The sequence below is a fragment of the Rana temporaria genome, chromosome 6, assembly GCF_905171775.1.
Source record: "Rana temporaria chromosome 6, aRanTem1.1, whole genome shotgun sequence".
In the NCBI taxonomy this organism is placed as follows: Eukaryota; Metazoa; Chordata; class Amphibia; order Anura; family Ranidae; genus Rana; species Rana temporaria.
The window spans coordinates 126,812,023-126,824,728 of record NC_053494.1 but is presented as its reverse complement, the minus strand read 5'-3'; the positions used below and the strand labels follow the sequence as shown (position 1 = coordinate 126,824,728).

General features: G+C 42.1%; 1 protein-coding gene across 1 annotated transcript in view; it reads left to right on the top strand.

Moving 5' to 3' along the window:
- LOC120943783 (carboxypeptidase O-like) overlaps nucleotides 1-12,706 on the top strand; it is a 92,894-nt gene that overhangs the window by 33,603 nt on the left and 46,585 nt on the right. The window contains exon 4 of the mRNA XM_040357330.1: nucleotides 3,307-3,421. Within this exon, the coding sequence (XP_040213264.1) occupies nucleotides 3,307-3,421 (115 nt within the window). The remainder of the gene's footprint in view (nucleotides 1-3,306; nucleotides 3,422-12,706) is intronic.

The following is a 12,706-nucleotide window of genomic DNA, read 5'->3' as shown; positions in this document are numbered from 1 at the left end:
TCTACAAAAAATATGAAAAATATTCCAGATTACTTAAATAGATAAAAGTAAGGACACGGGGGAAGGAAAACATACACCCCAAAATTACTTACATATCAGCCCTATAATGGGTCATGAAGTGCAGAAAACTGAAAGTTTGAGGAAGGAAGAAGATTGTCCCTGTTGGGAGCTGAGGGCATGTGAATCCACGGGCAGCCAGAGCGGACAACACCACACTCGAGGGGAGGAGAGGAGAAATGAAGGTTGATCATGGGAAATGACGTGGTAGTGCCTGGAAGCAGCTCCAATATTTAAATAAGTAAACAATTCATTCATTAACTGATCAATGAAGTGTGACTTAATATAGACACCAGGCCTATGTACTGGGAAATAGGTGTGAAGGAAGGAAGTGAGGGAAGGGCAGAAAAAGTTGTGTTTGCAAGCCTCCTGCCAAAAAAGAGTGCTAATATCCTGGGATCGCAACAGACCGATCCTGTCCAGAGAATAGGAAATTGCCTACAGTGACCAAGAGAAAGAAACCAATGGGGAGAAAAGGGAACAGAAAGAACCCAAAAGGAAAGTGAAAGGTAAAGTACCTAACACACCTGATGGTGTCCTTACTTTTATCTTTTATCTATTTAAGTAATCATGAATATTTTTTGTAGATGTGCATTCTGCATTTGCTTCTGAAGAAGTGGAACTATATCCACGAAACGCGTCAAGCTTTGAAATGCAGTTTTTTATGCGTCTATATTCCATCTTATAGGAAGTTCACTTTTGTGTGCAACAATGGAATTCTAATGGTTGTTTACTATGTAAATCAGCTCGTCATATTTGCAATATACCATGTCTCATGTGCAATATATGAATAAACTTTTATATTTTTTTATATATTATTGTGGAACAATTTTCAATTGTACAAGCACACATCTCACTAAAATGCCATAGGATCTTTCAATACAAATTCAATCTTTGTATGTTCCAGAATTTTTTTTTTTTATTCCTTTACATGTACTAGGTTGACCTTAATCTTTAATGTTCATTTTACACTATATACAGTATTATTTATGTACCTATACCCATGTATTTATTTAAAGCCCAACTCCAAGAATTGGAAGAAAAAAATCTTCCCTTGCAGTTTGGCTTCCTTGCACCAAAGAGGTTAAGGCCCAGATTCACGTACATCGGTGTATCTTTGTGTGGGCGTAACGTATCCTATTTACGTTACCCCTTCCGCAACTTTTACAGGCAAGTGCCGTATTCTCAAACGAAAGTTGCGGCGGCGTAGCGTATATAGGCCGGCGTAAGCCCGCCTAATTCAAATGTGGTAGATGTGGGCGTGTGTTATGTTAATTTGATGTGACCGCACGTAAATTAAGTTTTTTACGAACGTCGCATGCGCCGTCCGTGAAAGTATCCCAGTGCGCATGCTCCGAATTAACCCGCAAGAAGCCAATGCTTTAGACGTGAATGTAAATGACGCCCGCATGTAAATGCATCCAAAGTCGGGTGTCGTCTTATACGCCGGGTACGGTCTCTGCCATCACTCACTTTTTTCCTGAATAGGCGGTGCGGTGTGGTGACAGTCTCCGTGCTGCGAGCGTCATGTTTTAAAAGACGCTCCTTCTCTTCAGAGTGTTCTGTGATAGGTGGAACACAAATCTTCCCAGCAGCGCCTCTGTTCTGTGTTCCTCCTATCACACATGCCTTCTCATCCTCGGACGAGATGAGAAGACGTCCCTGATAGGGGACTCTAAAGATTTGACAGCTGAGAATAAGGAAGAGGGACCCAATGAGTAGTACAGCTTTAATGCAAAGCCACGCTACCACCTGCTGTTACTGATTACATATTTGGCTTGCATCCAAGTTTTTTTAGAAGCATACTATAGCTTTATGGCTTATGCTTTTTTTACCATTTGATTTGAAATAATATAAGTTATTGTGCATCTTGAGAACCACAAGTTTACAATGAATAACTCCTTCAGGAAAGCTAAATAAAAACAAACATCCCATCTGTATTTAAGTTTCTCATAGTTCATGATGTGAAATAAATGGGAACTTTAGCACTCAGGATTATTTGGGAATTACTGTCTGTAGATTGTATACATAAAAATGCCATCAATAACCAGGCACAGAGAGGAGGCAAGTGATGGCACAGAGAGGGGGCAGGTGATGGCACAGAGAGGGGCATGTAATGTAATGGCATAGTGAGATTTGAAAAAGCCTGTTTCTGTCAGCGGTTCTGGCTACCCCTCAGCTTCCAGAAAGACAGTAAGAAGGGGGTAGTCTTATACAGTGAGTACATCCCAAAACCACCATTTTTCCTGGAAAATTAGGGGGTCGTCTTATACGCCCAGTCGTCTTATACACCGGAAAATATGGTAATTTATTCATAAATTATAAAGAGGAAGGGATAAATAGCTCAGTCTCAGTTTTTGCTGATGACCCAAAGCTAAACAGGGCAATAACTTCATCACATCAGGATATATACATTTTACAGAATGACCTGAACAGAATAATGGAGTGGGCAGACAAATGGCAAATGAGGTTTAATGTGGAGAAATGTAAAGTAATGCACTTATGGGCAAAAAAAAAAATATGCAAACTACTCACTAGGGGGAGAACCTCTGGGGGGAATCAAGGATGGAGAAGGATCTGGGGGTCCTGATAGATGACAGATTGAGCAATAGCTTACAATGTCAAGCTGCAGCTACCCAAGCCAGCAGAATATTAGTATGCATAAAAAGGGATATACTTCAGGAATAAACCTATAATCCTGCCACTTTATAAAACTCTGGTTAGGCCACATCTGGAGTATTCTGTCCAGTCCAAAGAAGTGCAACAAAACTAATAAGGGGACTGGAGGACCTCAATTACGAGGAACGACTGAAAACACTAAATGTATTCTTGCTGGAGAAGCGATGCTTTAGAGGGGACATGACATCGATTTACAAATACCTCAATGGGAATCCCAACATAGGGAAAAAAAATATTCAGTCTCAGGGAGTGTAAGAGGACACGGGGCCACACAATGAGAGTGAAGGAAAAGCAGTTTAACCTTAAACTGCACAGGGGTTTTTCACTGTCAGGGCAATAAGGATGTGGAACTCTCTTTCACAATTGGTGGTGGCTGCAGGTAGTATTGATATTTTTAAAAGACTCTTGGATGTATATCTTAAAGAACACAACATACAAGTATATGGGAAATAATTATAGACACTGACACATGTACACCAACACCGGTTGAACTGGATACACTATTGTCTTTTTTCAGCCTTACCTGCTATGTAACTATGTAACATAAATATGGTTCTTTTTCCATTGTAGTGTACTAATTGAGGATGTACAACAAAGCATAGACATGAACATGGTCCATAATAAAAATATGAAGGCTGTGTCTTTGAACACTTATGACTATACACAGTATCACCCAATGCATGAGGTAAGAATTCAAATGTAATTAAAGTGGAACCTTAACCATATCAACTTGATAAAATGAATGTCCTTAAACAAGAAACATACATTCTACATTAATAATTACGCTTCCAAAATTAGTGTGTACTCTAAATTGCCTCCAGCGTTGTTCAAGTTTTCTCTTGCTGAAGCCCAGAGCCATTGAACAGCAGTACATCCTTAGGCTGCCAGCAGATCAGCTTCTACAAATGTGGCATATTGCCTAAAAATAGAGAGCAAATAAGCATGTACAGAGTAGGATGAGACAGTGTATTACTGGATTTTAAACAGAATAGGCAATACCTGCTATACCTGTAAAAGGGACCAGCATGAAGTGATCTAGCAGGACTTAATTTTCTGACTAAAGATCCATTTTACCCTCTTAGCATCGTTGCATCCCGGCCCTTTAAGAGGTTTACGATGCCAGGCGGCAGGCGGGGCTTAAAACCATGTGACCGCCGTGATTGACTGTCATGGCGGTCGTGTGATCCGAAAACTACCGATCACAAGGAGTGATCAGGAGCTTTTGGTTAGACGGCGGTAACTGTGCCAGGAGCACACAGCATGCACGCTCTTAGCACAGGTGTATTGGCAGCAATTCACACAATTATGCGGCCCCTCTGTACTAAGTGTTCTGTCCCTAGGGCAGATAGCTGAACCTTCTTGTCCCATAAACTTCAGATACCATATTTATTTGATCTCAGTTTTATTAGAACAAGCCAGATGAAACTACAAAATAACAGAAATAGACCTCAATAAGTACAATATTTCATACATTACAGCATACATTACAGAAGCAACGATCTACAATATAGAATGAGATAGTAAAAACATACTTTTTAAGTTCTCTAAGGGGTGATAGCGATAGATTGAGAAATACATGTCTTGCTTCCTGCAGTATCTTCTCAAAGAATGGTGGCTGTTTCACTTCCTGTGAATAATCTACCCAAAATTCCCTACTTATTAACAACTTCCTTAAATACAGTAAATCAAATTAACAGAACTGCAGCAATACCAAAAAAGAACACTAGATGGAGCCTGCACTCCACATACGATTGTCTTATGTAAATTACAAACCTTGCATGTAATTTTAACAACACAGATACAGATAATCAACACAGACATCTGGTGGACAGAACACTAAGGACCATGTGCCAAAAGGCCGCATATTTGCATACAGCCGGTGCCAAGGGGTTAAGTAAGCTAATTCCATGACCGCAGCTTTTGCTATGACATTTTTAGTATTTGATGGGGAGATTTCCTCTCAACCATTCTATCAGTGGCGGTTCGTCCATAGAGGGCGCTGGAGCGCCGCCCCCTCTGGCTCTCACCGCCACTGAGTGAAATAACATAGATTCATGCATTGCACAAATCTATGTTATTTTCGCCGCTGCCGCTGTTATTCAGATGGTCGGCGCTCAATGTCCGGCCATCTGAATAACGCCAGCTGGTTGGCTGTAGGGAAATGTCTATCAAAGCCAACGGCTCTGATAGGCTTTCCCAATACAGCCCTCGGGTCCCGGAAGCTTATTCTCGGAGCGCACAGACTGTACGCCCCTTGAATAAGATGACAGGCGTCTCAGCCAATCACGTTGGCCGGTTCTGGCTACCTGTAACCTGATTGGCTGAGACGCCTGTCAGTCATCGAGGGCGGGAGAAGACATCGTGGGACGTGGATGCCTGACTCCAGTAAAGGTAAGTGCCGGGCGGGGGGGGGGGGGGAGAACGCAATTTACAGGGCACAGTGGGGACAATTGGCACAGCGGCGACCATTAAAGGGCACAGTGGCTGCGTTTAATGGCATGGCACAGTGGTGACAATGGATAGCACAGTGGCTGCGTTTAATGGCATGGCACAGTGGTGACAATGGATGGCACAGTGGTGACAATGGATGGCACAGTGGCTGCGTTTAATGGCATGGCACAGTGGTGACAATGTATGGCACAGGGGCTGCGTTTAATGGCATGGCACAGTGGTGACAATGTATGGCACAGGGGCTGCGTTTAATGGCATGGCACAGTGGTGACAATGTATGGCACAGTGGCTGCGTTTAATGGCATGGCACAGTGGTGACAATGGATGGCACAGTGACTGCGTTTAATGGCATGGCACAGTGGTGACAATGTATGGCACAGTGGCTGCGTTTAATGGCATGGCACAGTGGTGACAATGTATGGCACAGTGGTGACAATGGATGGCACAGTGGTGACAATGGATAGCACAGTGGCTGCGTTTAATGGCATGGCACAGTGGTGACAATGTATGGCACAGTGGCTGCGTTTAATGGCATGGCACAGTGGTGACAATGGATGGCACAGTGACTGTGTTTAATGGCATGGCACAGTGGTGCGAATTGATGGCACAGTGGTGCGAATTGATGGCACAGTGACTGCATTTCATGGCATGGCACAGTGACTGCGTTTAATGGCATGGCACAGTGGTGCGAATTGATGGCACAGTGGTGCGAATTGATGGCACAGTGACTGCATTTGATGGCATGGCACAGTGACTGCGTTTAATGGCATGGCACAGTGGTGCGAATTGTTGGCACAGTGGCTGCATTTGATGGCATGTAACAGTGGCTGCGTTTGGGCACAGTGAGACTGCAATTTTTTTTTTCCTTTGCGCCCCCCCAAAAATTTTGAGCACCAGCCGCCACTGCATTCTATTGGCGATGCAACAGAAAGTATAAGGCAATCTCACCACAGTGAGCAGAAACTCTCTTAATTTGTCATGTATTGGAACAGGTGCCTTCTTTGTATGATTGATTTCCACTCATCTCCACTTTAGGGGACAACCGTAAAATTATACATTTCCCATCACAGTGGTTACAGTGTCCCACAGTACAAAAATAAACTGTCAATCTTCCCATTGAGGGAAGGGAAGGCCAGCACTCCAAGATGTGTAATAAAGCTCTTTTAATCCATCAAAAAGCAAAACAAAGTGACATTCTTTCCCAAACTATTGCATTTGACAAGTTGCCTTAAAAATAACTTATGTACAATCAGAATAGTGCAATCCAACGCCTGCAGTGGGAAGATGCAAAATCACTGCATAACCTGTAGTTTCAGGCAATAAACACCTCTGCCCTGATCCACAGCTGTCCCACACCCCTTGGAAATCACCAGGTGAAGACTATCATATATGGCATGTGAAATCATCACATTGATTCACTCTTAAAGCGGAACTTCACCCTTAAGGGGAAGTTCCGCTTTTTTTTCCTCCTCACCACCTCTCTTTAACTTTTGCACACTTTCTTTTTGGGGGGGTTCCTGATTTTGGCAGGTACCCACTCCCACTTCTGCCTGTATTGCCCAGGCCCTAGGAAATCACAGTAGTCACAGCCATCTTTCCACAGTTAGGCTCCATGCACACTGAAGCTCATAAACTGCAGTTTTAGTGTTTAGGTGTTCTTTTTAAAAGCCCATAAACTGCTCTCTATGTTAGCCTATGTGTCCATGCACACATGGATGTTTTTTAGTGTGAATGAGCAATGGAGATTATTGGCTTTTTCTGAACGCAAGAAATTCTCGTTCAAAGTGCCATTTTTCGGGGGGAAATAACGCAAAAAAATGCAAAATGCAGAAAAACGTTAATAAACGCTCAAACTCAGCTCGCCAGCATTTTTTGGCGTTTTTTGATCCATTGAAAAAAAAAAGCTGAAAACCGATAACACTGAAAAACGCTAATAAGCGCTATTGCAAAAACTTTGAAAGGCTCCCTGCAAAGCTACTGGCGGTTTTTTATAGCTTTTTTTTAGCGTCCAGTGTGCATGGAGCCTTAGCATGGAGATGCCTGGGACCTGAACACCAAGTAAGAACAGACCCAGGTGAGGACAGCGCAGGATCCCTGGACAGGCAAATGTTCATTTATTGAAAGCCAACAGCTACAGTATTTATAGATGCCGACTTTCAATTTTTGGAGAGGGGGGTCTGGGGAAAGGATGATATTTTTATGGCTAAAAGATGATTTATTTTATTGATGAAAACTAACAAAAACATGTATACTAAAAAAAGAAAAGGGAATAGACTAAAGCCCAGTACACACGATCGGATATCTGATGGAATCTAATCCGATTTTTTTCATCGGATATCCGATGAATCTGACTTTAATCAGTCTTGCCTACACACCTACACACCATCGGTCAAAAACACTACGACATGCTGAGAAAAAGAAGTTCAATGTTTCCGAGCATGCGTCGACTTGATTCTGAGCATGCATAGATTTTTGACCGATGGACTTCCACACAGACGATCGTTTTTTTCTATCGGTTTTTTATCCATAAGAAAATTTTAAATGTGTCCTTTTTTTTTTTTTTACATTGGACAGAGTAGGAAAGGGTTATGAACCATGTCATTTTTTAATTATTTCTGTGTCCTATCAAGAAGATGCATCCTCTATATTTACCCTGTTGACTGCTGTCACAAAGTCGGGAGGTAGAAAAAAAAATCAAACTTTACATAGTATGAAGTGCCACAATATTATGTGGCCCATGAATACTGTAATCATACTGTTTATGAAAGAAAAATTATTCATTGGAGTAGGAGTTTCAGAAAATAAGATACCTAGGTTAATACCACATTAACACTACTTTCTTCGTGGTTCCAACAGTTGTTTTTCTTACAAAACTTTTATTAGTCTAATAGGTATTAGACTGCAGAGTATGTTCATATTATACAGTAATGTTGGGAGAACAGTTCGAGCTGAGTAAAAGTTTGGCCCGAACGTTGGCTGTTCGCCCATTTGGAAAACACCAAAATTGGCAGGGAATTTGACCGTTTGTTCGGATGACAAATGTCCAACAATGCACTGTGCCCAACTATGCACTAATGATAAGGATGGAAGAGATTAGAAAGATGAGATCACTGACATGACTTGGGTGCCAGATAGAGCAGAGGAGGAAACTAAGGGTGAGGCACAACCCCAATGAGGCAGGATGTCCTCCAGAGACAGCCATCAGGGAAGAGTAGAGAGCAGCCACCCTATGCCATCACATTGTGGAGCTGTTATCTCCTGTCCCACTTCCCACAGCTCAGCTGTGTAGGCCTTTTTTTAGCACACGTGCAACTGATCCCACTGTTGCAATTTGCAAACTTTGCCTGAAGCAGATCAAGCATGGCAAAACACCAGCCATTTGGGAACCACATGCTTGACAAAGCATTTAACCTCCCAGCCTTTTGGCAAGAGCACCTGAAAGCCACACAAAAGGGACTAAATTCTTCTCCTCGCTCTTCACCGTTCAGGTCTACCCTTTTATTTACCATGACCTCTCAACAGCCTCCACTGACAGGGATGATGGTATAGCGAAGGATGTCACAGGTCCTTGCAGCATGACGACTGCCTGCAGCACATCCCCAGCTGTAAAAAATAGCAGGCACATTTCTCTGCCCCAGCTGCTGCAGCAAAAAAATAAAAAAATACAGTCCCTGCCACATACATGACCAGTGTCTAAATTCCAGCTTGCCCAAGCTACTGGCTTTACAACTCCTTTCCGTCTGGTGGCTTTTGCCTTCTTTCGTGAATTTGAAGAATTTGCTATACCACAATGGCAGGTTCCCAGTTACTATTTCTTCGCACGTAGGGCCATTCCAGCTCTGTACCATCACGTGGAAGGCAACATTGTGGCATCGTTGAGCAAAGCAGTCAGCAGAAAGATCCACGTATCTGCTGGCTCATGGTCCAGCAAGCATGGTCAGGGATGCTATATTTTATTCACAGCACACTAGGTAATTCTGCTTGCAACTAGGATGGATGCAGGACATGGCTCAGTGCTGGAGCTTGTTTCGCCTCCACATCTCCATACAGCTGGTGTTGATGATGCAAGATTTTTCAGCTCCGCCCCCTCCTCCTCCATGCCCTCCTCCGCTGAATTGTCCTATGAACCACCAGTACCCCCTAAGCGTTCAAGGGGCTATTAAACAAGTCAGGCTAAAAGATGCCATGCAGTGCTTCAGCTGGTCTATCTAGGGGACAAGAGCCACATTGGAGCAGAGATTCTTTCAGCTCTGCAGGGGCAGGCCCAGAGGTGGTTCACGCCATGCCAGCTTGAGCCAGGAATGGTGGTATGCGATAATGGCACTAACCTCCTGTCTGCCTTTTGACAGGGAAAGTTGACATGTGTCATGCCTGGCAGCTGTAATCTGTGTGAGGCTGCAGGCGTCACTGAGTAAAGAGAGACCAAGGATGACAGGGAGACAGCCAGCTCAAAATACGGATATTGGAGAAGGCGTTCTAGGCTGCACATGATGATGACAGCTGCCAAAATGCCTGGTGGATGTCGGGAGAGGGAGTGTGCATGACGCGTTTTCAGGGGCTTTGCCCTCTTCTTCTAATGCATTTGAAGAAGTCACAAACTCATCCTGTCCCCACAGAGGGAGCAGAGGATGAAATATCTTGAGGACACCTTAAAGAGGAGTTTATATAATGCCTTTCCAGACTCTGGTAGGCTACAGTATCATGAAAAAGCTAGTTTCTTTATCGTACACCATGGGACACAGAGCTTTCATTCATTACATAGTGGGTTGTATGGTCACCAGAGGTAGTTGGACACTGGCACAACCTATGAGAACAAGTTTCCCTCCATATAACCCCCTCCCATACAGGAAGTACCTCAGTTTTTTCGCCAGTGTCTAAGAAGATTGGATGCAATGAGGATAAGTGCTAAAGGAAACTCTGCCATGGAGGCCCTTTGGGCAAAAGAGCTATACTTCGGGTCCATCCATGATGCTTAGTTTATTACGCCCCAATTGGATGGTATCCAGGCCTCGCTCATGATGTATCGCCTGTAATGTCTCTCTTCGGCGGACTGGGCTCTAGGGTCCAGCACTTTCGCCTTTTGCAAACGCTAAAAGTCCTGGCAGAGTCTTTTACAAGGCCCAGGGGAGAGGCATTCTTTAAGTAGGAACCCATATCCCTGAAGGTTGGCACACAATGCCCGCCATGAGGGGCGAAGATTGGTACTGTCTGATCTCAGCAGAAACCTGCAGCGTGGATAAGGTAAGAGGTCAGAGTCCTAAAAAATTATTTTTAAGGACCTTTCCTATATTTTAAGTGAAGTGTCTTCTCTAAATGCCGCCACTGGGGGGAGTAAAGAGTTGTAAACTCACCACGTGTGTTATGTGGCACAAAGGTTAGTAATGGGGAACAAACTATACAGGTTTAAACAGCCATTACTATGCTAAGCTAAGGGCTTCTACCTAACAGCTTGAAGGGACAGGGGAGAAAAACCTTCCCTTTACGATCACCGCCATTGCTGGGTCAATCGCCATGAAGGAACTACAGATGCCATCAGGATTTCTCCATAAATGGATACAGCAGCACTACAAGGGACACGTGAGACTCCATGTGGTTGGGCTGGTACACACCAAGAGAGACACTCACTTGGGCATTGAAACTGTGTGTTTGAAGTTGCATACTTTATGTAGATTGTTAAACTAAGCACAGTAGTATATGCTCTGACAGGGCCGCCATCAGGAATTATGGGGCCCCTTACACAGCTTCAGGCATGGGCCCCCTGGAGTAGAGAACTGGGGGGGGGTGCTGCCGCCTGAAATAAAAAGAAGAAATAAAGAAAAATATATATAAAAAAAGGGGGGTAGCCATCCAAGGCCCTGGGGACTTCTGAGTCCTTTAATAATAAAAAAATAAAAAAAATATATGTTTATTTATTTTTTAAAAGGGGGGTTGCCATCTGGGGCCCTGGGGGCGTCTGGGCCCTTTAATAATAATAATAATAATAATATGTATGTATGTATGTATGTATGTGTGTGTGTGTATATGTATGTATATGTGTATATATATATATATATATATATATATATATATATATATATATATATATATATATATATATATATATATATATAATGTATGTGTGTGTGTGTGTGTGTGTGTGTGTGTGTGTATATATATATATTATGTATATGTTACAAAAAAAGCCTATGGGCCCTTTAATAAAGAAAAACATATAGAAAAATAGAAAAAATAAACATTTATAAAAAAAAGGGGGGGGGGTTGCCATCCAGGGCCCTGGGGACCTCTGGGCCCTTTAATAAAAAAATAAATAAAAAATATATATATAAAAAAAATATGTTTTTTTTTTAAATAAAAAAAAGGGGGGTTGTCATCCAGGGATCTCCGGGCCCCAGGGGACCTCTGGACCCCTAAAAAGAAATAAAAATTGTCCCTTTAACCACTTGCCTACTTTGCAAATTGACGCCCTTTTTCCCCACAAATAGAGCTTTCTTTTGGTGGTATTTGATCGCCTGTGCGGTTTTTATTTTTTGGGCTATAAACAAAAAAAGAGCTTAAAATTTGAAAAAAAAAAAAACACAATATGTTTTACTTTTTGCTATAAAGCCCCCTAGCGGCTTTAAATGACAGGACGTCATATGACTACCTGTCAGAACAATCGGGAAAAAAAAAAAAAAATATATATATATATATATATATATATATATATATATATTAAAAAAACATTTTTTTATAAAAAATAATAAGGGGGGGGGGGGTTGCCACCCGGGGCCCTGGGGGCCTCCGGGCCCCTGGGGACCTCTGGACCTCAAACAAAAAAAAATTGGCCCTTTAATATAAAATAAAATAAAAATATATTAAAATATATATATATTTTTTTTATAATAAATAAATAAAAAGGGGGGTTTCCATCTGGGGGCCTCCGGACCCCTAAAAAAAATTGTCCCTTTAATAAAAAATAAAATAAAAATATATTAAATATATATATTTTTTTAATAAAAAAAGGGGGGGTTTCCATCTGGGTCCCTGGGGACCTCCCGACCCCTAAGAAAAAAACCTTTTAACCCCTTCCATACAGGGCATTTTCACCCACTTCCTGCCCAGACCAATTTTTAGTTTTCAGCGCTGTTGCACTTTGAATGACAATTGCGTGGTCATGCAACACTGTACCCAAACTAAATCTCCCCCCCCCCACAAATAGAGCTTTAGTTTGGTAGTATTTGATCATCTCTGCAGTTTTTATTTTTTGCGCTATAAACAGAAGAGTGACAATATTTTTTACTTTTTTATTTAATAAATATCACAAATATTTTTTCATCAGTTTAGGCCGATACGTATTCTTCTACATATTTTTGGTTAAAAAAACCGCAATAATCGGATATAAATTGGTTTGCCAAAAGTTATAGCGTCTACAAAATAGGTGATAGATTTATGGCATTTTTATTTTATTATTTTTTTTTTACTAGTGTTAGCGGCGATCTGCGATTTTTTTGCGGCGAACACATCGGACATTTGGGACCAT